The sequence below is a fragment of the Cricetulus griseus genome, chromosome 3 (assembly GCF_003668045.3).
Source record: "Cricetulus griseus strain 17A/GY chromosome 3, alternate assembly CriGri-PICRH-1.0, whole genome shotgun sequence".
In the NCBI taxonomy this organism is placed as follows: domain Eukaryota; kingdom Metazoa; phylum Chordata; class Mammalia; order Rodentia; family Cricetidae; genus Cricetulus; species Cricetulus griseus.
This window is the reverse complement of record NC_048596.1, coordinates 171,237,490-171,264,850: the sequence shown is the minus strand read 5'-3', so window position 1 is coordinate 171,264,850 and position 27,361 is coordinate 171,237,490. Positions and strand designations below refer to the sequence as shown.

The 27,361-nt window shown below is 48.0% G+C and overlaps 1 protein-coding gene across 2 annotated transcripts; it reads right to left on the bottom strand.

The window, feature by feature from the left end:
• Nucleotides 1-5,300: 5,300 nt before the first annotated feature.
• Adgrg3 (adhesion G protein-coupled receptor G3) lies at nt 5,301-14,680 on the bottom strand. Of its 2 annotated transcripts, none has more exons than XM_035442598.1 (9): nt 14,531-14,680; nt 13,618-13,752; nt 13,093-13,136; nt 12,868-12,964; nt 12,622-12,734; nt 10,203-10,483; nt 9,945-10,038; nt 9,362-9,636; nt 5,301-6,089 (listed from the first exon to the last, which is right to left on the bottom strand). In XM_035442598.1, the coding sequence occupies exons 1-9, from the start codon at nt 14,663-14,665 to the stop codon at nt 5,977-5,979; spliced, it is 1,287 nt and encodes a 428-aa protein (XP_035298489.1). In that variant the 5' UTR covers nt 14,666-14,680; the 3' UTR covers nt 5,301-5,976. The 2 variants fall into 2 exon arrangements, with proteins under 2 accessions (XP_035298489.1, XP_035298490.1); XM_035442599.1 differs by having other exon boundaries at nt 12,868-12,959; nt 13,097-13,136.
• Nucleotides 14,681-27,361: the final 12,681 nt, after the last annotated feature.

The window sequence follows — 27,361 nt, the reverse complement described above, 5'->3', positions numbered from 1 at the left end:
CCTCTTGGGCACAGGGGAGATAACCAAGGAGGGTTATCTTCTAAGGCATTCACAGCTCACTAGGTACCTACTGTGTGCCAAGCCCTGGGGCTATACAAAAATGACACCATGTATCTTAAGTGACTCTGATGCAGTTAGTCCTCTGAGACCCACTCTACAAGTGAGAATACTGAGGACTGGAGAGTCTAAGAGAGTCGTCCAAGCATGGCTAACAGGGGACAGATCTTTGACTGGAACCCATGTATTAAGATAGGGGAGCCACAGACATGAAGGCAGTGGGGAATGGGGAGCAAGGAAAGAAACATGACAGAAAGAAGGTCGCAGTGGGCAGTCCAGTTCCAGCCGGGGCTCATGGTCACAGGCTGGGTCGTCAGAGTGGACGGGGGTCCAGACCTGCAACACTACTCCTCATGCAGGCTACTTCCTCAGCTACTGACTTATCCATAGTGTCCTCCTGGAGCCTCTTCCCAGCAGCAACTTCCCCTCCCCACAAAACAGACTGCCCCCCAAACTTTCCTCAGACAGGCCAGGGCTGGAAGACCCCAAGAAGTACTCTGTGACTCCCCCCACGCCCACCTCCCCGTTCCTCCTCCCTGTCTTAAGTAGATCAAGCCATCCCCACTTCCCAGCTCCCTCCTTACCCTCCAAGAAGTCTTACTTATCTGTTAGTTGTCTCCATGGTAACAACAGAGGGCAGACCCTGGGAGAGGAGGCTTCTGGGAAATGTAGTTTCCTGCAATTGCCCTGGGTCCAGCTTTCCAACCAGGGATGTCAGAGCAAGAGCTTATAAAGCTCAAGGTGGATTATTAACACCATGGGGATTGGAAATGGCTATAGACCAAGGCTCCTCTTGGGAAGCAAACATCTAAACACTGTTGCTACCTCTGCCCTGCCACAGGAGAGGTAGCCTTCACCAAGACATCTGGAAGCCAGTGTGGGATCTAGGGAAGCAGGCTGGTCGACTCTGTGCTTTAGGCTAACCTGGGCCTCTTAGTGTAGTAGTGTAGTCTAGGAGGCATTCTGGTGGGTGTAGAAACTGATCTGTTAGATTAGTGGCTCAGTTTCTTCTAAACATCTAAAGAGGAACTGAGCATGTTACTCAATGGTAGAACACTTACCTCAGCAATGGAAGGCCATGAATTTGCTCTGAAGTAACGCACACACACACACACACACACACACACACCCTTTCACTCCCATACACGCACTCATTTACTTTCCATTGCTCTCAAAAAATCCTGCAAACAAGACAACTTATAGAAGAGTCTATTTGGGATTAGAGTTTCAGAGGGTTAGAGAGCCCCAGGCTGATGCAGTGCAGGGGTGGTTTCCTGAGACACCAAGTGACAAGACAGTTTTCTAAACATGTTAGAACTTGTTTTGTAGGCAGCTAAATTCCTTAAACTCTCATCTACCCCCTTCTTGTAGACACGCTTGGCAGAACATGCTCACAGTTCTGGAAATTTACAGGCTGACCATCTGTGGGCCAAGACCTGAGGTGGCAAAGGACATCACATTCCAAGAGACAGGGAACATGTGTGTATCCAAGAATATGGAGGTCAGAGGACAACCTGGGGTGCTGGGCCTCATCTGCTACCCTGTTGGAGGCAGGGCCTTCTTGTTCGCCTCTGCACTGTGCTGTATACACTAGCTTACTGGCTTACAAGCTCCTCCAGGAAGTTCTATCTGGTGCTCAGGAAGGGAAGGTAGGAGGCTCAGAGTTAAAGGTCAGCTTGAGCTACATGGGCCCTTTCTCAAACAAAACAGAACAAGTAACAGTAAAAAGAAAACTGTTAATTTAGGGAGTCAGAGAGATGGCTCATTAGTTAAGAGCTCTTACTGTTGGTGACTCACAAAGATGGGTTAATTCCAGTTCCTGGGGAGCCAGCTCCCCCTTCTGACCTCCATGGGTTCCTGCATACACTTGGACACATAAAGTAAAGTAAATACATATTTTTAATGTGTTAATTTAAATCAGTGAAGATATGGAGATTAGAGAAAAGGTGACTGAAACAAACTGTCCACCAGGGTAAGAGATTAGTTAACACCTCAGATAGCATGCAGCTGGTTTCTGAAGGGAGTTCCCCCAGACAAAGGGGGCTCCCCCACTCTTAGAGGAGCCTGGTCCACATCATGTGGTTAATATGTTAGCCATATGCCAGGTTACCTCTGGTTCCTAGGCTGCAAGAGAAGGGGGACAGATTCGATCCTTTATTTTCATTTTATTTTTATCTTTAATGCATTCATTTATTGAGGGGTAGGAGGCACATGTTTGAGGTCAGAGGACAATTTGTGGGAGTCCATTCTCTCTTTCCACCATGTGGATAGTCTGGTTATTGGAGCTCTCCTATAGCTGAACCTGGGGGGAGGGAGGCTACACAGAGCATGGCCTGATCTATGAGACACCAAGCCCCTATCTCAGGAAAATCAGCACAGATCATAATTTGGATTGCTTTGTTAATTTGGGAAGAATTTCATATCTTTGAATGTTAAGTTACTTAATGAGAGCATAGAGCAAATGCGCCTGTTTCTGCATGTTTGCTATAGGGTAATAAGCTTTAAAAGATGGCCATGAAGGGCCCAGGCATTCCACATGCTCTTGAAAGTTGGGATTGCATACATGTGCTTTCCTGACTCCAGGAATGGTCCTGGGAGGAGCTGGTACCCCAGAAGGTGCTACCCTGGCTTCATCCCAGTCTGTGGAGGGGCTTTGAGTGGACAGGCTGCTGTCCCTCTCAGATTCAATTTCCACACCCCAGCATCCTTGGCCAGTCTTTTTTTTTTAGACTTATTTACTTATTTTTATTACATATACAGTGTTCTGTCTGCATATTTGCTTGCATGACAGAAGAGGGCACCACATCTCACGATAGATGGTGTGAGCCACCATGTGGTTGCTGGGAATTGAACTCAGCACCTCTAGAAGAACAGTCAGTGCTCTCAACCTCTGAGCCATCTCTCCAGCCCCAGTCTTTCTTTTTACTATTACTATTATTATTTTATTTTTCTCAAGACAGGGTTTCTCTGTATAACCCTGACTGTCCTGGAACTAGCTCTGTAAACCAGGCTGACCTCAAACTCAATGAGATTCACCTGCCTCTGCCTCCTGAGTGCTGGGATTAAAGACATGCATCACCATTGCCCTGTGACCAGTCAATCTTTAAGTAGGGTAGAGGCGGGGAGGGAGGGTTACTAGGAATCAGGGCTGGCAATTTGTTTTCACCACATCCTTTTAATCCTCTCAAGACAGGGAGGGAACTCTGTAATACCTATTTTAGGCTGAGACTCTGGATCCCAACTTGATGATGAAGGCTAGGCAGTTCCTAGAGAGTTGATGCTCTTCAGTCTACTTTGGATTCCCAAAGAAACTGGTCCTAGCATTGCTAAATAATGCCGCAGCAACAGGATGAATGAATTTGCCAGGGAGAGTGGGGGAAAACACGCAAAAAGCCAACTTTCTTTCTTCCTTGTCCTTTAATCTGGAACCAGAAGGTGCCACTCACTTAGGGTGGGTCTCCCTGCTTCAACTAATGTGACCTAGAAAATCCCGTACAGGTTGATTTTGTTGATTGCAGATGCAGTCAGCAATAAAGACTGGCCTTCCTTCCCCCACACCTCTATTATTATTTCCTTTGTTTTTTGTTTGTTTTGAGACAGGGTTTCTCTGTGGCTTTGAAGGTTGTCCTGGAACTGGCTTTGTAGACCAGGCTGGTCTCGAACTCACAGAGATCTGCCTGCCTCTGCCTCCCAAGTGCTGGGATTAAAGGCGTGCCACACCAACACCCAGCTCTATTTCCTCTGTTTTTTGAGGCAAAGTCTCACTATGTATACTAAGCTAGCCTTGAATTTACGATGATCCTGCCATTGCCTCCTGAGTGCTGGGATTACAGGGCTAATGATTTCTGTTGTGTTTTGCTTCTCATCGAGGCCAGAGAAAGAGGAGTTAAGGAGATGTGGGAGGGAAAGAGCCCCTCACCCTGGAGTCTGATCGAAGAGTCTTGACAGCTGAGAGTCAAGCATTCCAGCACAAGGAACATTTGCTGTGAAGGCTGCCGGCCCACACAAAACAGTTACTCTCTTCACAGAGAGAGGTCGAAGAATGTTAACCTAGCAACGAACTGTGCTCCAGGCCTGAACATATATGGTGGTTTTCCTTCCCCAGCTAGAAATCTGCAGCTTTCTAGGAACCCCATTTGAAGTGACAGACACATCTTTACCTTGTACAGTCTGTGACCCACGGTTTTATCTGATCAGATAACAGTCCTACAAGGCATCTCTGGAGAAACTGTATAATAGCATTTATTCAAAGGAAGAAGAAAAGGAAGCTCCTCACCAAGAGCTTGAGTTGTAATTTGAGAGCCACTCAAATCACACATGTATTGATGGCAGCTCTTAGGACACTGAAGCCAGAGGCTCCTTGAAGAGCCACACTCACGAACTCAGGTGTGTCCTAATCCTTCCCCGAGCGACTATTCTTCTAGCTCCAAGCTTAAATCTACATTTAAAATCTCTCCCTCTCTCCCTCCCCTCTCAAAATATGCTTCACATTGTCTCTACAGAAATTCCTTTCTTCCACAAAGTCAAGGATAAGGGAGCTCCCCAGGCTGCAGATGGCAGTGCTGGCCCATGTCTCCTTCAAGACTGCTGAAGCTACAGAAGAAAGCTGCTCACTCGCTCGTGGTTGAGGAATGAAAGAAACCCAAGGCACCGAAAGCATCATGCTTTAACCTGAGTCCTGCCTGAGGCAACCACTTCTGGGGGAGGGGAGCCCTGTCAGGTTAATGTGAACACACACATCCATTTGCTCAGCCAATGAGTGTTTGTTTATTGAAATATGTGTGACAATTATTCTACTTAACATGGCCAGGCCTGATGCTCAGGCTGGGTAGAAATGGTGGGCTGTTCAGGTCCCTGCTTATAGGACTACAGACATTGTAGGAAGAGTTGCCTTTTCTCCCTTGTCCCCCTGGACTACATGCACTGATGTGGATGGAGCAGGCATGCTCCCAGTTCTGGACCTCGGCTTCTGCCCCAACAAGGACAGCAGATCAGAGCCAGACCTCACAGTTGGCAGTCAAGTGAGGTGGGTGGGGGTGTTCCTTGAAGCTCACTGAGTGGCATTCTTTGAGAGTGTCCTGGGCACCTAGAAGGACCTCAACCTTCAATGCTGCATTAATTGCAATTAGAATGAACCCCACCTAGGGAGCAAAGATGAGGTTAGAGTAGGTAGAAGATCATCAAAGACCCCAAAGAAACCTCCAGTCTTCTGCACCTCCCCCCCCCACCCCCCGAACATATAGAACAATAGTCTGTGAATGACTCTGGGGTTGGGGAGAGGCAGCTATAAGGTGGGATTGTAGGGGAAGTGACGGGGGAAAGGCTGGTGTTTCTTCCAGGGGTTTCACTAAGTTTCCCCTCTTTGGCTCAGGCTCCTAATGAGATGAGAGGTGGTCCATGGCTAAAAACAGCTGTTTAGCTGTGGACATGTTTCCATAGCAGCAGGGGTAAAGATGACACTCTGTTGGGGGTGGTGTCTCAGGCTAATAGGGTTTTTGGTCTCCCACAAATTTGCTTCTGTAGCTCTTTGGACCCATGAACATATCTGAACGGGAGCTTTTCAAAATGTTTTTTTTTAATTTCTATTTTATGTGTATGAGTGTTTCCCCCACAATGTGTATATACAACACCTTCTGAGCCCTTGGAGGCCAGAAGAGGGTGTCAGATCCCCTGGAACGATAGTTAGAGACAGCTGTGAGCCTACATGTGGGTGCTGAGAACTGAACCAGTGTCCTCTTCAAGCGATCAATCTATCCACCTCTCTGAGTGGGAGCTTTGGAGCCATATGGTTCAGCCTGGTCTCCATCCTCTCTCCCTCCTCAGACACCCTGTATAGAGATGGCAATGGAACACAGAAGGAAGTAGGAAGTTGTCCGAGATCACACAATCCATCTGGAGGTGAGAATGACCTGCAGCCGCCTACTCCTGTGAGACGGAATGGACCTGGTCCAGGCGGGCAGTGCCTGAGGAGGAGGCTGTGGTGCTCTGCCTCGGGAAGTAGAGGGTGATGAACCAGCAGAAGATGAAGACGCCTGTGGTGAAGAGAGGGTTTCAGTGAGCCTGGAACAGGCTGCAACACAGAAGGGGTTCCATTCTAAACATTCAAGCGCTTAATGAAAGAATTAGGTAAAAGTGAAACCTATTCCTGAAAGAGAGCCAAATAAAAACCTTAGAGACCACAAACATTGGCCTTGAAATAAATTACACACATGTCCACCACAGAAAATGAAGATGTATTTTTAGATATATAAAACTATATTGCTACTACCGCACTGGGCTCCCCTATAGTCCTGCTGTAAAGTACTACTACTGTACAAACCGTGTGTTTAAAAAGGAATTTATAATGAAAACTGTACAATCGAGAAGTTAAAAGGTACCAAGGGCTCTGCTGGAAGAGGAAGATGGGAATACCGAATAATTTAGACTCATCAGAGTGAGGCATTCAGGCTTCAATATTAAGGTAGCTCATGCAAGAGCAGTGATATCAGCTGGGCAGTGGTGGTGCATGCCTTTAATCCCAGCACTCAGGAGGCAGAGGCAGGCAGATCTCTGTGAATCTGAGGTCAACCTGGTCTACCAAGTGAGTTTCAGGTCAGCCAGAGCTGTTACACACAGAGAAACCCTGTCTTCAAAACAAAACAAACAAAAAAGAATAATGATGTTATCTCTAACTTCAAGATGCCTTTCTCCCCAATTCCAAACCTCCAGGATTTTCCAAATGTGAACTAATAATTATTTATCTGGTAGTAGCTCAGATGGCCCTAAAGCAATTGTGTGTGTGTGTGTGTGTGTGTGTGTCTGTATATCATTTTTTAAGATTTATTTTTATATGTATGTTTTGCCTGCGTGTATGTATATGAACCAAGTATCTGTAGAAGCCAAAGAGGGTATCAAATTCACTGGAACTGGAATTACAGATGGATGTGAACCTCCCATTTGGGTATTGGTAAATGAGCTTGGGTTCTCTGAGAGCAGTAAGTGCTTTTGCCCACTGAGCCATCTCTCCAGCTCATTATTTATTTATTTTTTTAGTTAACATACAAAAAGTAGATTTTACTGTAACATTTTCTTTTCTTTAAAGATTTGTTTTCATTTTATACACATGAATGTTTTTGCCATCATCTAAGTGCATTTGCAGGTGTGCCTAGTGCCAAAAGAAGGCACTGAATCCCTTGGAACTGGAGTTACAGATGGCTGTGAGCTCCATGTGGGTGCTGAGAGCCCAGCCTGGGTTCTCTGAAGCAAATGCACTCAACCACTGGGCCATCTCTCCAGGTACTCACTGTGGCATTTTCATACACAATTTGTTTTGGTTGGTCTCCCTCTCCACTTCTCTGTCTCCCAGCTTGTTGTACCCTTCCACCCCAGCAGGCACTGTCCACTTTCCTGTGTCCTATGTATTACACCACTTTCTCCCATCCTCTTCCTTTGAACCTTTTTCCTTCCCATGGTCCCTTTCTAGTTTAATGACCTTTGCCCACACCCCACGTACATATATGTATAAAACTTAAAGCTAGGACCTTCATGTGAGAGTGTCTGTGGTGCTTGATTTCTACCGCAGCCAATATAGTGCCTGTAAAGATTAGAGGTTTCTTGGCTAAAGGCACGGATCTTCACCTGGGCCAACAGATGCCCAAATGTAACTAAAAGCAGGGTAAAAGTCTGGCATGTCTCCCCTTCGCTACCTCAACCTGGGTCAGAGTGGCTTCAGCTATGCCCATAGACATGCTCAACATTTAAGGAGTGTTTGTCTGAAGTGGTGATCCTTCCTCAAGGCTGATGTGAGCAGTAGATTATTAACCTACAGTTTTTGCAGGGTCCTGTTCCTGGGAGCGGTGCTGGTCTTCTACAGTCACTGGCCGACACATGACGACCTAACACACCCACCTCGCCTTTCTGATCTGTCCTTTTTCTGAGTCTTCTCATCCTGTAGTCACCTTGGATTCCTGGAACAGCGGCTCTAACAAATGAACATCTTCTGACAAAAGCTGAAGCTACCCCAAGGCGGGAGCCACTTTCTTATTGCAGACAGTGCCCTGGGTAACTGTCCTAAGATAATGATTAACTAGGTCCTAGCCGTGCATGCTGCTTGCCCTGTCTTTTGTTCCTTCCCTGTATAATGCTAAGATTGGCATCACCCTGGAGTCAGGGCAGAAGATGCTGTTTCTCCTGCTCCTCCAGGATAGGTATTCTCAGTGTGCCTCTTCTCTATTTCAGCTGATTGACTGAGCAAGTGCTATGTGTGCTCTCCAGAGGGAGCCAGGCCTTTGGCTTGGGACTCTGGTGATATGCCAGTGTGTTGAAGATCTCCTGGGTCCCCTACATGCACTTACTCATCACAAAACATGGGGTGAGGGAGGGACAAGGCCTGTTCTGACACAGAGATGAATGAGGATCAGAAGTACTGACTGTGTGGTTGGATGGTGGGGCAATAAGTAGTTAACATTGACTGTCACCTTGACAGGATCTATGAGACAAGCCTCTAGGTGTTTCTGTGAGGGAGTTTCTAGATCAGGTTAATCCAGGTGGGAAGACCCACCCTAAAGTAAGGGGCACCATTCCTAGTCTAGTACACCTAGGTCTGGTGACATGGGTTAGTGGGTTAAGGAATTTGCCAGAAAACCTGACATGAGTTCAATTCCTGGGACCCACTTGGTGGAGGGAGAGAACCGACTTCCACAGGTTGTCCTCTGACCTCCACACATGCATGCATACATGGACAAACAACTAAATCAACATAATTTTAAAAATTAAAAGGAGAGAGAGCTGAGAGCCAGCCCCTGCCTGTCTCTCTTCCATTTCCTGATACAGGTACGATGTGACCAGCTCCATCATGCCTTCCCCATCGTAGCGGACTGCACTCTTGAAATGTGAGCCAGGATAACTAGTACATTAAAAGTTTCTTTAGGATTCTATGTCCTGTCACATCAAATCACATAACCTTGTCTTCCTAGTTAGGACTGGTTAGAACTAGAGCTAGTCATCTGACTCAGAGCCCAGAGGCTTGACGCAGCTATGTTAGGCAGCCATTTTGAAAGCAGAGAGAGCAGTTGCCACAAAGGCTAGACAGGAGACAATACTCAGCTGCAGAACAGAAAGGGGAGAATCTGCTTTGATTTATGTGGCCCCTGTGACACCAGCCACCCTTGCTGCTTAGGATCCCATAAGAGTCTTGGATATCTAAAATCAGCGCCTTTGACTTGAGCTAGCTTCTGTGGGCTCCTGTGTCCTAGAAAGTACCCTCCCTGACCGCCAGGTCCCCCTGGTGCTGATGAGACAGCCTGTGGCCTCCCTGGAGCCTCACCTTGCAGTGAATTAAAGAGGGTGAAGATGTAGATGGTGGACAAGCCCAGGGGTGTGAGAACAGCCAGCCCCCAGGTCATGCCCACAAGGCTGGAGAGGCCCAGAATAGTGAAGACCGACTTCCAGGTCTGCCCCTGTTCTTTGCCTGCTGTGACACTGGGCAGAGTGAAGATCTTCCAGGCCACCAGAGCCAGCACCACAGCTCCAAAGAGGAAGCTGACAAGGAAGTAGCCATGGACAGTAGCATAAAGGGCAGGCTCTTTCTGGAACCAGCACCTGGAGGAGGAGGATAGCCGCTGGGGCTGGTGGGATAACCTTGACCATTGAGCCCCAGGGAGTTTCCTTGTCTAATCCCCAGTGACCAAGAAGATGCCCCCGACCCCCCACTGCCTCTGGCTTTCCTGGGCTTCCTCCCTTATTTCACTTTCTGACTCCAGACTTCCATTTACCTCCTGTGTCACAAGCCAGCTGGATCTGACTGTCCTTAACATTTCTGTTCTCCTCCTAAGGCCACCTCCCCTTCCTCTCTCCCTCCCATGAAACCAGAGGCCTCCATACCCTCTTCTCCCCATAACCCCACTCACAGTTCCAGTGAGGTGCGGTTCTCCTGGTTGCGGATGGTGTAGATACCATAACTGTTGCTACTCCCAACACCAATAACCACAAGAGCAGGCAGGCCTGGGGACAGGGGGCGGAGGGGGGAGAAGGGGCCATCACCAGTGTTCCCTTGGGTGAGCTCGTCTCCAGGCTCTGCAGCCATCCACCCCTCAAGTTTTGGGCTTCCCTAGGCTCCACCTCCTCAGCCCTCCAACCTCCCTTGTACCCCTCCAGCCCATGCATACCCCAGCCCAGCAGGCTCAGCTTCAGGAAATAGTGTCCAAAGTAGGTATTGAAGACCCTGATGGCCAGCAGGTAGAGGTGGAAGGCCTCCAGGCCCATCCAGGTGAAGACACACAGCAGGAAGTAGTGGAAGATGGCAGCTCTGGCCCAGCAGGAAGCTGGGGAGCCTTGAGGGCTGCTCCCCACATTGATCAAGAAGGTAAGATTCAGGAGAAACAGGCTGCTGCTCAGAGCTATATGGATCTTAGGGGCGTCTTCAGACTTGAACCTCTGCAGAGAGAGCCTGGGAAAGAAGGACCAGGGAACAACCTCAAGGAGCCACAGCTTGCATGTGGTGCCCAGATTGGTCTATCCCCCTGCCCGTTCCCTGCCACAGCCAGCTGCTACCATCCTCATGGCCAGCTCCTGTCTGACCATTCAGTTTCCACCTTTGCCAGTGGTTAGAATGCAAGCACTTTTAGGTTCAAATCCATGAGCCCTTTCATGGCTCTGTGGACTGTGTGGGTGCTGGGTCCTGCCAGCCTCACCCTTTGACACCTTCCTTGGTTAAACCATGGATCCTGCGACAATAACAGAGTTTGTTTTCTCATGTCTCCCAGCTTGGCCATGCAGGCATTTTCCAGCAGCATAGTGAAATTCTCTGCCACCCCTTGCCACAAGGGGTCCACCCATGCTGGCCTCAGGGCCCTGCACAGTGGGCAGGAGGGCTCTGGGTATGTTAGTTGGGTGAGTGGATGTGGATATGGGCAAATGGATGAGGCCTAGAACATAGCAGTAAGCGAGGCTCAGAGAGGGTCAGAGAATTGCTTGGGGTTCCAGAGTCTCCATCCAGTACTCCCTGCTTCCTGTGGGGCTTCTCTCCACTCTAAATTCCTAGCAAATGAAGCTCAGAAGGGCTCCTAACCAAGAAACAGAGCCTAGATTTTTCTGGAGTGGAGATAAGAGGCTAGGTCTACCTGAGCTGCTAGGCTCCAGTATTGGGAGCTGGCATCAGTTTCTTCTAGTACTCCAAGCTCAGCTCCCTGAGGATGGGACTGTGTTCTATACCAATACTTGCAGGGGTGGGAAAGGAAGGGTGCATGGGTGTAGCTCACAGGGGCTGAAGCCCAGGCCTGCTTGGTGACTGAGGCACAGAGGCACATGAGAAGGACAGTAGGGATCCTGGACTGAAAAGATGGGAAGCCCAAAGGATGTTCCAGGTGGGTTCTGTGAGGTTGGCCTCCAGGAGCTGGGGTTAGGGAAGGATGGGAGAGGCTTATTCCACAGGCAGCAGGTATGAGGGGTTCTTGGCCAGAGCCTGACTGTCCCTTGTGTCTGTCCCCATGCCTGTTCCTTGCTGGGGAAGTTCTGTGTTCCTGAAGGGTCACTCTTCTCCTCCTTCAGCCATAAGGAACTAGGAAAGTGGTGGCTAGTACCTTGTCAGTTAAATACAAGAGTAGCCAAATGGCTTGGCTGGCCTGTGTGTTCTATCCTGTGACCATAGTGACCCAATAAGTCATTGACCTGTGATCAAAGTCAGACCCTAAAACAACTAGGTATTCGTGAGATAAACATGCACACACATAGAACATCCAGTATCTCAGGAGTGTGACTCCTAGAGTCCTGTGCCTACAGGGACCACATGCCTGGCTAATGCTCAACCTTCTGCTGCAATTATGAATACTCAGAACACTGGGCCATGTAGTTTCATTTAGACAGGGGCTTGCCAATCATATCCCCATCCCTGTGTGGATGTGGGCACACACAAATACACATGCACTCTCTCTTTCTCTCTCTCTCTCTCTTACACACACACACACACACACACACACACACACACACACACACACACACGCACGCACGCACGCACACATGGATGATGTCTTAAACAGTGGAACTAAAGAAGTCTTGAGACTATTTAACCATGCTCTGCCACTGACAACTTTCTGGCTTTGATGATACTTCTACAGTTACATACTGCATGATACTTGGGGAGGTTCCAGGAAGGAACCACAGACTGTCTGTGCTATTTTTGTAGTTTCCAGTTAGTCTATAATTATTTCAAAATGTTTGTTTTCAAAGACCTCAATTCTGGGGCTTCATCTTTGCTTGAATATCTAAAGAGCAGTTCTTGAGGAGAGGGTGAAATTGGCATCCTGACAAGGAGAGAGAAAACCTGTGAAAGGCAGGGGAAACCCCTGGGACCTCGGCTGGAGCCCCTAGTTCTAGCCCTGCCTGGAGCCCACATGCTGTGAGATCTCTAGTTCCATGAATCATCCGAATCGAGTTTCTCCCACTTCTAACTTCAAGCCCTAGTCCTATCTTGTAAGCAAGAGGACTAAGGGCCAGAGAAGATGGCTGCATGAGGCCATAGGACAAAGATACTCCATCCCTTTCCTATACCTCCCTGAGAGCAGGAGGAAAGGGGGTGGGGTCACTTACCTGAGGGCAACATAGAGAACCATGGTAAAGGCCAGGAAGATCATGGAGACTCCACAGCCTGCTTGGGAGATGCGAGTGAGAGTCTGTGCTGTGGCCTGGTCCAAGATCGGCCTCTGTAGATGACCCCAAGTCCAGATCACACCACTGAGATGCCAGGCCTGCAAATCTCCCAAACCCCAGCCAGCCAGGAAGCCTCTCGGGGACAAAGGCTGCACCTCAGGGGGTCAGAATGGCATGGGCTGTTACCAGCAGTAAGGCGAAGAAGGTCAAGTGGTCACAACGGCAGATGGTCCTCTCATCCCCGAGCTCTGTGGAGCAGCCTTGGGAATCCCAGTCTCCTGTGAGCCACACGAAGGTAAGGGCAGAGAAGACCGGAGGAGACAAGGGAAGGGAGGGCCCACTCTACCCTCACCTTCAGTCCCATGGAAGCCTGCGGCTTGCTCTTTTCTTATTCTAGAAAGTCTTCCAGACCTACCTTTAACCACATCCCAGAACACACAAGTAAGGATCATATTCTGAAACCAGAGAGTACAAGTCAGGAGAGGAAGAAAGGGGAAGACGGGGAGGAGACAGGGCACTCCCAGGAGACACGTGCCTTAGGAGGAAGGCCTCTGTAGGCTACATGGGGAGACTGACTGCATCCCTGAGAGTTGATGCTCCCTGGCCATTGCTGTGCATGTGGGAGACACAGCAAATACAGCACAAGAGGGTTTGCCTGTCTGTGCACGAATGCCTTCAGGACCATTGCCTGGCGGGTGTGGAAAGCATGTTCACAGATGGGTTCTCCAGGTCCTCACACATTTATGAACATGAAGGTGAAAGGGTGTGGCAGGGGTGTGTTCACAAGTGCAGGGCAGACAGATGTCTTTGGGCATAACTGCATCACCCATCTGATGGTTTCTTCTGGGTAAAGGGCACAAGGTTCCATGCATGGCTTCTCAGAGCTCATGCACTGTGTGCCCCACAATAACTGCCAAGCCCGGGCAGAAGACTCACAGATGGTTGACGCTGGTGAGAGAAGGTGATCTCCACCAGCTCCGACAGTCCAGTGGTATGCATCTGGCCCACACTCAAGCCTACCATGCGGTTGTTCAACACGCTGCTGCCATTGTCCTGGAGGAGCTTGGGGCCCTAGGAGGGAGTGGCAGGAGGCTAGGCTATAGGATGGGCTGACCTTACCTGTCCTAGCTAGGGGTCTAGGGAACTCTAGGAAATCCCCTCGTTTGCAGTCAAAATCTGAGACTAGGGGCCCAGGATCCAGGGACCCAGGGGCATAAGCAGCACTCTCTTCTTGCTGCTCCCTATAACATGCTTGGGCTGGGCTAGGCTGGCTGTGCTCTAGGCTCCATTATCACCTTGCTGAAAGCCAACCCCTGACATCTCTGAACCAGAAGAGCTTGAGGCTAAGCTCTGTGCAACTGTGCTATGCTTTTACATATGGGGATCTCCAGTGTGGGGACGGGGGTGTCCGGGAAAGAATCGAGGGAGAAGCAGTACAAAGTCAGCCAGGAAATGGGGTAAACGCAGTGGATGCCTCCAGGTGGAGGGATGAATGCAAGAGTGCATATATCTAAGCTTATGTGGGTGGATGCATGCCTCAGGTCTGGCATGCATTGTCACGGGAGAGCATGTTTGCCCATGTAGACACAGTCATACCTGAGCACAACTGACCATGTTCTCGGGAATACAGAAGGGCATGTGTGTTTATGCATGTTCGAGGACACACACACATGCATGAGCACCCTGACCTTTATACACGGCCAAGAGGTACTGTGGATATCAGAATAGTCTTCAGTCCAGACTGTAGAACTGGCTCTTGGATAACCCGGCTGCCTTAGAGACCATCTCAGGGACCCTGGTCCACTGAGTATTTAACTGGAGCTTCCTGAGCTCCCAGCAAGCCTCTTACCTTGAAGACATTCCCTGTACCAATGTTCAGAACAGTTATGGCCAACCGGACAGCAGACCTGTTGCCGGGCAGGAGGGCTCCAAATAGGCTCTTGGGAAGTCGGACTCTGTCTGTGGGCTGGTCCTCACCCTGCATCACCTGCCTTGGGATCTGCAACCATGGACCCAGAAGCCCCCATCTTACCCAGAGGATTCCAGCCCCAACTCCGGTGTTTCTACTATTCCAGTTGGAAAAGAAACTGCAGCATGCCAGGTGAAGGGGCAGCATCTGAGGACTTTTAGTTCTGGGGTGAGGGGCAGAACACCTGGCTCAGTCTAGGCTCTGCTCTTCATGGGCTGGGCCCTTGGACAGGCATCAACAATGGGGCCCAGTTTCCCAGTTACAGGGACCAGCTGAGCGTGACTGTGTTGGTGCAACTGTGCTCTGCTTTTTCATATGGGGATCGCCAGTGTGGGGACGGGGGTGTCCTGGAAAGAAGCGAGGGGGGAGCAGTGCAAAGACAAGGGACTCCTGTTCATCTTGAGTGTGAAGTCCTTCCTGCCCAACAGTAAAGTGTTCTAGAGACCGAGAATAGTTAGAATGTTAGAACAAGCCTCCCCAGAGCTTACCAGGCATGCTTTGTCTAGTCTCTGACCTCCTGGGTACCCTGGGGCTTCAGCCTGCACCCACTAGTTCCCTGCTTCAGAAGGATCCATGCTCATGGGGCTGAAGCCCCAGTGTCACCTTCCTAGTCCAGATCTTGTCAACAGGGCATGTGGGTGATGTCTTGGGCCAGTGCTTATTCTACCCAGAGGGCAAAGCATCATAAAAGGTTGAAGAAGTTGGGTGAGGAGCAACTCAGATAGATGCCTGAACCTCTGCCCTCAGCTTCATCCCTGCATGAAGGCTGGGGATTTGCTGAGACCTTTCTGGACCAAGCATTTCCTTGGATAGTAACTCAGATGCTCTTTCCAATATGTTTTTGTTTTGTTTTTGATACAGGGGCTATCTGTATAGCCTGTGCTGGCCTGGAGCTCAGGAGCACTCCTCCTGCCTCTGCCTCCTGAGCTCTGGGAGAATGAGCATGCATCATCCTGCCTGGCTTCTGATACTCTTGAAAGTGGGCAATATTCTCATCATTTACAGATGAGAAAACCGAGGGTCAGAAAAGCAATGTGCCCATGATGGCAATGGCTGGTAAGGGCAGAGGTGGAGTTTGAATCTGGGCCAGTGTAAATCTAGAGCCCTCCTCAACTCTCTGAGGCCAAGTATGCCCTCACTCTGACTCCAGATGTGTGCTCTGGCAGAGAGGTTAATGGGCACTTTAGGCTGGGAGATGCCAGAGATTCATCTTCCAGATGAGCACCCAAGGCCTCTGGGATTAAGGAAACTTCCTGAGGACATCAAGAGCAGTGGGAGGAGGGGATCTCCCAGAACCCTGGCTAATCCACCAGGTTCCTCTCATGCAGTTACTTCACTGACCCTGTTAATGAGTGGCAGAGCTATGCTGAATGTGACTCAGAAGGGATAAGCTTTGATGGGCACCAGCAGAGGCCTGAACCACCATCAGAATGCTCGTCACCTGGGAGGGTGTCAGAGAAAACTGAAGGTCTTCTGAGATGTCTGTGCTGATGTTCTGGATCAAGGCTTTAACAAAAGGCATGTCCACAGTCTCCATGGAATTCTCCAGCAGATAGGACTCATAGTTCAGCCAGTATCTGCAAGAGGCAAGGGATCAGGAGAAGAGGAGCTTGTAGGCTGAGCCACCCACTCGTTAGGCTCTTGGGGTGAGGGCTCACCCAGAATACCAGAGACCCTGGACTCACAATGTGAGGAAGAGGAATGGCTTGAGAACTGAACCTGAAGGAGCCCAGCTAAAGACCCCTCTGGATATCTTAATGTTTGTCTTTCAAAATGCCTATTTATTTTGTGTGTATGAGTGTGTTGCCTGTGCATATGCATGCCTGTGTCCTTGGAATTCAGAAAAGGGCATCTGATTTCCTGTCACTGGCTTTAGGAATGGTTGTGAGCCACTATGTGAGCGCCAGGAAACAAACCCAGGTCCTTGCAAGACCAACAAGTGTGGTCATAATTGCTGAGGCAACTCTCTAGCCCATGCTTATGTTTTACAATAGCATAATATGAGATATAACCCATGTATTAACCATTTTAGCATGGAGTATTCAGTGGCATTGAGCACACTCACAGTGCTCTGAAACCATCACAGCCATTTACTTCAGAACAGCCCCATCACCAGGGAAGGGAACTACATGCTCACCAAGCAGCTACCTTTCCCCTTCCAGCCCCTGGAAACCATTCATCTGATTTGCTTTTTGCCTCTGTAAACTTCCTCCCCCCTCTTCTTGAGACAAGGTCTCATATAGCCTAGGCTGGGCTTGAACTCACTATGCAGCCAAGGATAACCTGAACCCCTGACCCTCCAGCCTCTTCCTCCTCTGGAGTGCTTGGATTACAGGTTTTGCTAACCACACCCATTTTACAGTGTTAAACTTTGTGCTTGCTAAGTAAGCATTTGCCTGTTTTGAATTAGAACACTGAAGCACACACTATGAGGCCCTCTGAGTCTGGCTTCTTACACTTAGCACATAGTTTTCCATGCATCATTGCCAGAGCATGAAATGGGATTTCAGTCCTTCTGGATGCAACACACCCATCTACTGATCATCTGTCTGCTGATGGGCATACAAAAGCACTCCTCCACTGATGGGAACATACGGATCTTCGGATAACGCCATTGATGGGCATGTGGATCTTTGCATCCATCCTCTGATGAACGTACAGCCCTGTGCACCCACCCACTGATGGACATTTGAATATTTCCCACTGTGCTGGACAGTTTTTGTCAACTTGGCACAAATTAGAGTCACTTGGGAAGAGGGGCTGTGAGCTTGAGTCCATCATACTGTCCTGTGGGCATGTCTGTGGGGCACTTTCTTGATTAATGATTGATGTGTGCCCAGTCCACTATGGGTGACACCACCCTGGATGGATGGATTGTATAAGAGAGCAAGCTGAATGAGTCAGGGGGAATGAGCCAGTAAGGAGACTCCTTCCAAATTATCTGCTTCAGTTCCTGCCTCTAGGTTCTTGTTTGAGTTCCCACCTCTGACTTCCCTCAGTAATGTGGACACGGAAGCCAAATAAATCCTTTCTTCCCATAAGTTGCCTTGAGCTGTGGTGTTTATCACAGCAACAGAAACAAACTAGAATAACCTACTGCGAATAAGGCTGCTGTGAAAATTCATGTATGAGTGCTCGTGGAAGACTTGCTTTAAATTCTTTGGGCACAGACAAAGGCGTAGAATTGTTGGGTCATATGGTAACTCTCCATTTAGCTTCCTGAACAGCTACCAGGTGATTTTCCACAGCAGCTGCACCATTTCAATTCATACCTGCAGTGTGTAAGAGTTTCAGTATTTCCATAGCCTTGCCAATGCAATGGTTTGGTTTTGTATTGTTTTCAACTGTAGCCATACTTACGGGTATAAAGAGGTGTCTCATGGTAGCTTTGATTTGTATCATTTGTATTTGAATGACCCAGTGAGGCTGAACATCTTCTCATATGATTTTGGCTTTGCATATCTTATCTGAATAAATCTCTTTGGGCACATTTACTGAGTGCTAATTGCATACTAAAAATTTAGCATTTGAAAACTGAGCCACAGACCAGCAAGATTCCTCAGTAGACAAGGGCACATACTGAGTAAGCCTGATGACCTGAGTTTGATTCCTGGAGTCCACATAAAGGTAGACAGGGAGTACTGACTAGATAGAGTTGTCCTCTGACCTCTACAAGTGTGCAGAGACATGTGTGCCCCTACCCACATCATAAACACAACAATAAATACATTTTGGGGTTTTTAAAAGACAAGTCTCATTATGTAGCCTTGGCTGGACTGGAACTCACTATGTACACCAGGCTTGCCTTAAATTCATAGATCCACTTGCCTCTGCCTCTCAAGTGCTGAGATTAAAGTCATGTGCCATGATACCTGGCTTAAATAAGTGTGTGTGTGTGTGTGTGTGTGTGTGTGTGTGTGTGTGTGTAAGAAAGAAAACTAAGGCGGGTGGTGGTGGTGTACCCCTTTAATCCCTGCACTTGGGAGGCAGAGGGAAGCAGATGTCTAAGTTCAAGGCCAGCCTAGTCTACAGAGCAAATTCCAGGACAGCTAGGACTACACAGAGAAATCATGTCTTGAAAATAAATAAATTTTTAAAAGAGAAAGAATGAATGAAAGAAAGAAAGAAAGAAAGAAAGAAAGAAAGAAAGAAAGAAAGAAAGAAAGAAAGAGGACTGGGGAGATGACTCAGTGGTTAAGAGCACTGGCTGCTCTTCCAGAGGACCTGGGTTCAATTCTCAGCTCACACGTGGCAGCTCATTACTGTCTGCGATTCCAGTTCCAGGAGACTGGATACCCTCACACAGACATACATGCAGGTAAAATGCCAATCTAAATAAAAATAAATAAATAAATAAATAATATATAAAATTTTGAGGGAGAGGCCGGAGGGAGAGGGAGAGAAGGAGAGAGGGAGAGGGAGAGGGGAGAGGAGAGAGGGAGAGGAGGAGAGGAGAGGGAGAGGGAGAGGGAGAGGGAGAGGGAGAGGGAGAGGGAGAGGGAGAGGGAGAGGAACTGAGCCACATGGGAACTGACTGCCTGGAAGCAGAAGGGAGGAGACAACACAAAGGGAAAGAGGGCGGGTGTCACTCTCCGTGGTGCTGAAATTTAGAACCGTCCCTGTGCTTGGGTCTCTTTCCCTAGCCCAGGGCCCTAACTGCTGCCTTTCTAACACTGTGATCACAGCTATGTATGCCTCACTGCTTGCTTTAAATCTTCTAAAATTACCTTTATTTATTTATTTTTTTATTGTGGGTTAACGCCGCATGCCACAGTTTGCATCTGGAGGTCAGAGGACTACTTGCAGGGATTGGTTCTCTCATTCTACTATGTGAGTCCTAGGAAGTCAAGTTGTCAAGCTTGTGTCAAAAGCCTTTACCTGCTATGACATTTCTGCACTTCCCCAACCCAGGTTTTAAAAAGTTGTCCTGGAGATCAGACTTAGGTCCTCATGCTTGTGCACCACACACTGCTGACTGAGCCATTTCCCCGGGCCTCTATTCACTGTTCACCTTTCCAAGAAACCCTGAACAGGTGATGTAATGATAGGAGGCAAGAGGGCTAGAGGAAGATACACCCAGACTGAGGCCATGAGAAAATGGAAATTCTCTCTCTCCTCTCTCTCTATTCCCCTCTCTCCCTCCTCTCTCTCTTACCCTTCTTTCCCCCTCTCTCTCCTGTCTCTCTATTCCCCCCTCTCCCTTCCCTTTCTCTTATCCTTCTTTCCTCTTTCTTCTCTTTCTCTTCCCTCTCTCTATTCCCCTCTCTCCCTCCTCTCTCTCCTCTCTCTCTCTCTCTCTCTCTCTCTCTCTCTCTCTCTCTCTCCCTTTCTCTCTTTGCAGGTGTATGGTGGGAATGGAACACAAGATCCCAGGCATGCTAGGCAAGTGCTCTACCACTAAACTACACCCCAGTCCTTATTACTGTTTTTGAATAGCCATAGTTACCAAGGAGAAAGGACTTTATAGACACAACAGAAAATAGACTGCAGAATAGAAAAGTAAACCATGCAAAAATGTGCAAGTATTATTGGGTGGAGATAGCATAAGAAAGCCATTGGACCAGAAACAGAGGGCTGAGGCTGTGGAATCTATTGAGCAACACATATTATCCTGATTTGATTTTGCCTTTAATAGTCAGAGAAGTGTTGGCTTTTGTTGGTGCTGAACAAAATAAGAACTTGTAGAAGTATTGAGATTTTTGCTGCCACATAAAATGGTAAATAGTGAACTGAATGTATGTTTATATATGTTCCTACATTTTGTACCTAAAGACCTTCCTCACCTTTGCAAAAACAGCCCAATTCACTTTCATAAGGAAGATCCCCCAGTGTGGTTTTCAGGTACAATGAATTATCATTATTTTGTGATGCTTTGGTGTCTTCCCCTCTCTCTTCTGTGAGGCTGGCCTCAAGCTCACAGCCCTGCCTCCAGCTCCTGAGGGTGGGATTACCACGCTGGAGCTTCCAAGCATCTTGAATATAAGTGGAACACTTCCATTCAGAAGCAGTCTCCATACCCACCCATCCTCCAGTCTTTCTAATGGGCTCCATCCAGACATCTGCCTCATGCTAAGTTGCTTCTGATGACAGATAGAAAAGACAGGTAGAAACAAGCTACTTGACTGACCCCCCCCCACCACACACACACACACCTTATACTGACCATGCAGGAATAATACTGACCTTCTGGAACTTCTGACAAAGAAGCCAGAAGGAGGGAGATTGGGGATGGGAGGGGGAGAGAGAGTGAAATAGAAAGAGAGAGAGATTAAATAGCCATTTTACTGAAGAAAATCTCCAAATGGCCAATGAGCACATGCAAAGATGTTGAGGTTCATTGTTCATGATGAAATGACAGTGGGAACCTCAGGAGATGCCCGTCAGCACTTGAGCAGCCAGAACCACACAGGGGCCTTCTATACTGCTGACAGAAAGCAAATGGCACAGCCACTTTGGGAGACAGTTTGGCAGTCTTTTATGGAGCTCAGCATATATTCAGTGTATATTCTAGCAATTCTGTCCCTAGGCATAGATCCCCCACCAAATGGCAACATATGGCCTCAGGACTTGAATTAAAATGTTTATGGGAACAATATTCAGACCAATCAAGAACTGGCACAAATTCAAATGCTCATCAATTGGCAAATGGACAATGTAATGTAATATATTTGCATGGGGTAATCAAACTAAAATAAATACCATAAAATATGGATGAGACTCACTGTGCTAAAGCAAGGTCCACTCAAAAGATCTCCTTTTATATAAAATGCCCAGAGGCAAGCCTAAGGAGGAGAAGGCTGGCCAGACCTGACTATGGTAGGGCAGGAGCAGCAACAGGTTGCAAACAGAAGGGAGTGACTGCAGTGATGAGCTCACACACCTTACAAATATTCTAATACTGAACTCCAGTGGTGAACAGAGAGTGTGGTGTTATCCCTTGCATCCACATCAGGATACCAAACTGGGGTGGTGCACTCCTGTTATCCAGCACTTGGGAGGTAGAGGCAGAGGGATTAGGAGTTCCAGTTCATCCTTAGCCAGTTTGAAGCCTGACCCTCCCCACAACCACCCTTGAAAAAGAAGATAATACACACAAACTGGAACACAAATAAAGTGTAGCATGCCAGAAGCCAGAACAGCATAAAACAAGTGAGGCACACACACCTGTATCCCAGTACTCAGGAGACAGAGGCAAGATGATCAGAAGGTAAGGTTATCTTTGGTTATATGGTGAGTGTGAGGCCAACCTGGGCCAGAGAGAGGAGAGCCTGAGCTATGAAGTGTGGGGAGGAGAGACATAGAGATAGAGATAGAGATAGAGATAGAGATAGAGATAGAGATAGAGATAGAGATAGAGATAGAGATAGGATAGAGATAGGATAGAGAGATAGGGAGGAGAGAGAGAGAGAGAGAGAGAGAGAGAGAGAGAGAGAGAGAGAAGCTCACAGTGGCATGGGCATGTTGACTAGGGGAAGATGATGTGTTACTTGAGAACAGGCAAAGTTTGAAAAGCACTGGACTATAGACTAGTGACCATAATGGCACTGTTGTTATCACTTTAAAAGAGGAAATATTTATTTTGGCTCATGGCTTCAGAGGGCTCAGTCCCTGGGTGAGCATCTTTATTGTTTCTCTGTCACGGTGAGGCAGAAAGCCATGTGATATATGGAAGAGGCAGAGCATAACAGGAAACAGACAGGACCCAGAGGTACCCTTTCAAAGGTTTTCTCCAACTAGGCAGCGCCTTCCCAGTTCCACTCTCCTCCCCCTCAGTGGTTTATTCATGAGTATGTTGAACCATTGGCTATCTCAGAACCCTCACAATCTTATTACCTCTGAAAATGAACTCAGACACAATCAGAGATATGTTCTGTCATCTAGCTGCTCAACATAATTAAGTTGACAATCAAGATTCACCATCAAGGGCTGAAGAGATTGCTCAGTGGTTAAAGACATCCATTGCTCTTGCAGAAGACCCACATACATGGTGGTTCAACCATTCATAACTCCAGTTCCATGGGATCTGACCTCCACTGGCACTGCATATCCATGGTTCACATACACACATGCAGGCAACACACTCACACACATAAAATATATCTGAAAATAAATGTTAGGAAAAGTCAACCACCACACCATGCTCACCACCATTACTAATATCCTCTGTGTCAGTGGGAGGAGCATGAGAGGCCATCTGTGAGACCAGAAATCTTTTTCAGCTTTCTGAGGGTGGGAGTTGAGGGATGTGTGTGGTCATATGTAAATTGCACCACAGCCCCAGAAGAGGCCAAAAGAGGGTGTTGGATCCCCTACAGCAGGAGTTAAAGGTGGTTGTGAGCCACCTGGTACAGTGAATTGAACCTGAGTCACCTACAAGAGTAGCAAATGCTCTTAACTGCTGAGCCATCCTCTGTAGTTCCAACATTTGTGAATTAAAATAACAATAGTTATTATATTATTATACAATGTCTCAACATCTATTTTTAAGAAGCATGGCTTTGGACTTGTGCTTCTGAATCAGGAAGAGTTGTCTATTCTCTCAGAGTGCATGGAGAAACCAAGTCTTGCAAAGATGGCTGTGACACCCTGTCAACAGCAGCTAGGACAGTGGTGACCTTAAGGTGACATCCTGTAGAAAACCATGAACATGAGGCTCAGAATTTGCGGCCTCTCTTCTCCTGGGACATCTGTTCTTCCTAAGTACTCTCTACTGAGAGTTTGAGTTTCTAATAAATAGAGGTCACTACGGGTCACAAAACACACCTTACTGGCCACATCAGGAATGAACCAAAAGAGCGCACTAAAGGAAGAAAGCCATTCACAAACATTGTTTGGCTCCCTTTATGTCACCAGGACAGACAAATCCAGGGGAAGAAAGTGGCTCAGAGCTGACTATGGCAGGCGTGAGATGAGGCCCTGTCTCAGACAGGCACTGGGGTTCTGGAGCCACAGCAGGGCATCAGGAGGTCTCAGGGGAGGCACATGAGGGAAGAGAGACAACCCTGAGACTCCATGATCCTGAATATACAGCAAGTTTTCTTCCCGACACTGACTGCTGAAACTGTGCGCTGATTCTACCAGCCAAGCAGGAAGCTCTGAGGAAGCGAGCAGTCTGCTCTTTTCTCCCCAGATCTTAGACTTGTGAGCAAGGAAGCAAAAAAGCTTTTGAAGAAACCAAAAAGGAACATTTTTGTGATTTTGGAATAGAAAACAATTCTTTTTGTTTGCTTGTTTTTTTTTCTTTTCTTTTTGTCTGTGACAGGATCAGGCTGGCCTTAAATTCACCATGTACCTGAGGATGGACTTGATCTCTTTGAGCCTTCATCTCCCACCTCCTGAGTTCTGGGATTAAAGGTGCTCCAATAGCCACCCCTGCCTGGTGTAGAATACAAATTCTTTAAAAAGGCAATAGGGCTGGTGAGATGGCTCAGGGAGCAAAGGTGTTTGTCATCAATCCTAGAACCCATGTGGAAGGGAGAAGGAGAGAACTGACCCCACACATATTCTATGGCATGCTAGTCCTCCTGACATTATACACACGTGCACAAAATAATACTTAAAGCAAACCTAAAGATCTGATCTGATATTAACTAAAGCTAAAGACTTTAGCAGTGGTCAAAAGTCAGTGCCAAGAAAGTGAACAGGAAGTCCATGAAGAGAAAGAATCCTTCCAGGGTTTATATTCACGGAGGCACATGCAGAAAACATACAAAGGATCCCAGAATCACTACAGAAAATCCAAACAGCTCTCTAGACTATTGAGCAGAGTAGAGATGTCAAGACAGAAAAGGAATAAAGCAAGGTGCTCAAAGTCAGTCATCAAAAAAAATGTCATTACAATCACCATGGGGTACACTAGAAGCCTGGCTAAAGGAAAAGGCAAACAATACTGGGAGTTGGCAAAGCTATGGGGCAACTGGGATGACACAATCTGCTTGTGGGAGTGAAATTTGATCTGACCACTCAGCCAGCTTCTGCTGGAGTTAATCCCATGCCTCCCCCATGAATCACTAATTCCATGCCTAGGAACACAAGTTCACTACAATACACATCCAGATGAAGGCAATAGCCATCGCCTGTTATGGGTTACGGGAAACTTGCTCTTCCTTTCTATGCTGATTTCCAATGAATACGTGTTACTTTTTGTTGTTGCTTTTGTTTATTGAGACAGCGTCTCTCTGTGTAGCCCTGGATGTCCTGGAACTCAGTCTGTCGACCAGCTGGCCTTGAATTCAGAGATCTGCCTGCTCTGCCTCTGGAGCACTGGGATTAATGGGCACCACATAGGGTATATATTATTTTTATAATCAAAAGGGCTTTTAAAATAGAGCCCACTAGCATGTATCAAGTTCCTGCTATCTGCTAATAACTCCTCCATGCATAGTTCACTCAGTCTTCAGTGATGCTATGAGGAAGCCCAAGAGGTCTGGAGCAGAGGCTTGAGAACTTGGCAGTGTGACAGTGCAGATGCTGATGGTAACCACAGCACTCAGGTGTAGAACTGTGTGTTTAGCCTCAACCATCATTCTGTAAATCCCATTTTACAGGTGGATAAACTGAGCACTGGCAGGCTGGGTCCAGCCTGTCACGTCAGGTACCTCCTCTAAGCCAGGTCCTATCAATTTTGCATCTGATCTGCTGTGAGATGGTAGGCAAGCTATTTGACTGCTTGGAGCCTCAGTTCTCTCTGAGGAATGGGTTGATAGCAGGACTTACTTCAAAGCATTTTATGGTCTGGATGTCAAACGTCCCACAGACTCCTGTGTTTGAACACTTCAACCTCCTCTGGTGGTGCTGTTTGGGAGGCTGGGCCTAGGTGGTGGCTGTGGAACACTAGGGCCAAGCCTTGAAGAATACAAGCGAGGCCTGCTTCCTGTTGGCATCTGCTTCCCATGCTCCTCCCTGACTAGGTGTTTATGAGCAAGTCATGCTGTAAACCTCCACTGCCATGAACAGAGCCTCCCACACATCCACCACTGATGGACAGCACCTTTTACTGTGAACCAACCTTCTCCCGTAGTTTGCTCCTGTTACAGCGATAGGAAAAGTAACTGAAGACAGTGTTAATGAGATAAAAGGGTAAACTCAAGGGATGGTGTGGGAACAGATCACATCTCGGTCCCCAAGGCCCTTGCTCTCTCCAAGGTGCTTATCCAGGCCATAGAGCGGCAACAGAGGAGCCCTGGGCTTCTTCATATCTAAGAAGCTGGCAGAGTAGCAGCAGGCAGGGCTGGGAGTGTTTTTCAAACCACTGAAAGAGTAAATGTCAATCTGAACACTGTCTTAATAGTCAGCCTTGGGCAAAGGCTTTCGTTCATCCCTTCAACAACCATTCCCTGAGTCCTGGCTGTAAGCTGGGCACTTCCATGGCATCTCGGATGGGTTTTGGGTCCCTTTGCCTAGAGGCCAGAGCAGAGTGGAGAGGCAGAGCTACTATGGCAGTGATTCCAGCAGGGACAGCACCTGAGGCTTCCTCTCCCCTGCCCCATCTAACCAGCTTCATTGTCTCAGGAAGCCCACATCTGGCTTCCCTGGGCTATCTTTCCTGAGAAGCTCCATGGTGCCTGCAGAATTACATCCTACCTCATCTCACCTCCTCCTGTGTCACCACCCTGGATCTGGCACTGAAGTCCAAGCCATCACTCTAGAGTGCAAAGATGACCAAACCCTTCTTAACTTCAAATATGCCATGCCCCTGTTTCCCATAATGGTCTAGTTAACACGGCCCTTCACACTCTTGACTCCTTGTTTATATTTCCAGTTCTATCTTCCAACTGTCCCATCTTGACATTGTCACCTCTGCCCCCTGAACTTCTTTGCACCCTCACGACTCAAACCTTGTAGGTTTTCCCCAGCACTGTGATGTTAGGCAGCTGTATCGCCCATCATTGCACAGGTCCACTAGAAAACTGTTTCACGCTCCTCAAGTCCCTTTCCCAGGCTGCCTCCTGGAGAAGGACTTCCTCTTCTTTGCTAAGCTGGCTTCTTGTCCACACTTCTGCCTGGCCACACTCTGGAGTCATCACTATGCACGTCCCTATTTGTCCCTCCATGGTTCCCAAGGCAGAGATAGGATGATTGTCACTGCATCCCCAAGTCCAGTGGCTGTCAACCTTCCCAACCTTTAATACAGTTCCTCACGTTGTGGTGACCCCTAACCATAAAATTATTCCATCGCTACTTCATAACTGTAATTTTGCTGCTGTTATGAATTGTAATATAAATATCTGTGTTTTCTGATGGTCTTAGACTATCCTTGTGAGAGGGTCATTTGACCCCAAAGGGTTCATGACCCACAGATTGAGAATCACTGTCCTAGAGAGTAGGGACTCTGATAGCCAGGATGGGGCCAGGCCAGGGAGAACATGGAAGGGTGAAGAAGGGAGCAGCATGTTCTAGGGCCCTGGGGGCTCATGGCCTCATGGCTTCCCAACAGACCACTCCTCCTGTTCCCCCCAGACTACTCTCCACTCACCTCTGTAAGCTCCCCACATCACAGGCGCTGTCCTCCAATTGCCCACACTTGGTGAAGCACTTAGAAATGTCAGTCAAGTCAAAGTGGTCATACACATGGGCATCCTTGAACTGGCAGACGTTCCTTGGCCCTTCAGTGGTCTCATCTAAGGGAGGAAGCAGAGTGAGACAGGGCAGGTAGCAGAGGGGCAGTGGACTAGGAGATGTGGTGGCTGCATCTGTCATCCAGCTAGCTGC

Coding starts and splice junctions, on each gene's coding strand:
- Adgrg3 (XM_035442598.1), bottom strand. CDS start 14,665: ATGCAGGGTGAGGACCAGCCCACAGACAGAGTCCGACTTCCCAAGAGC. Junction 12,965..13,092: donor TGGGATGTGGTTAAAGGTAG/GTCTGGAAGACT, acceptor CTTCGTGTGGCT/CACAGGAGACTGGGATTCCC. Junction 6,090..9,361: donor CCTCTTTAATTCACTGCAAG/GTGAGGCTCCAG, acceptor TCTTCACCACAG/GCGTCTTCATCTTCTGCTGG.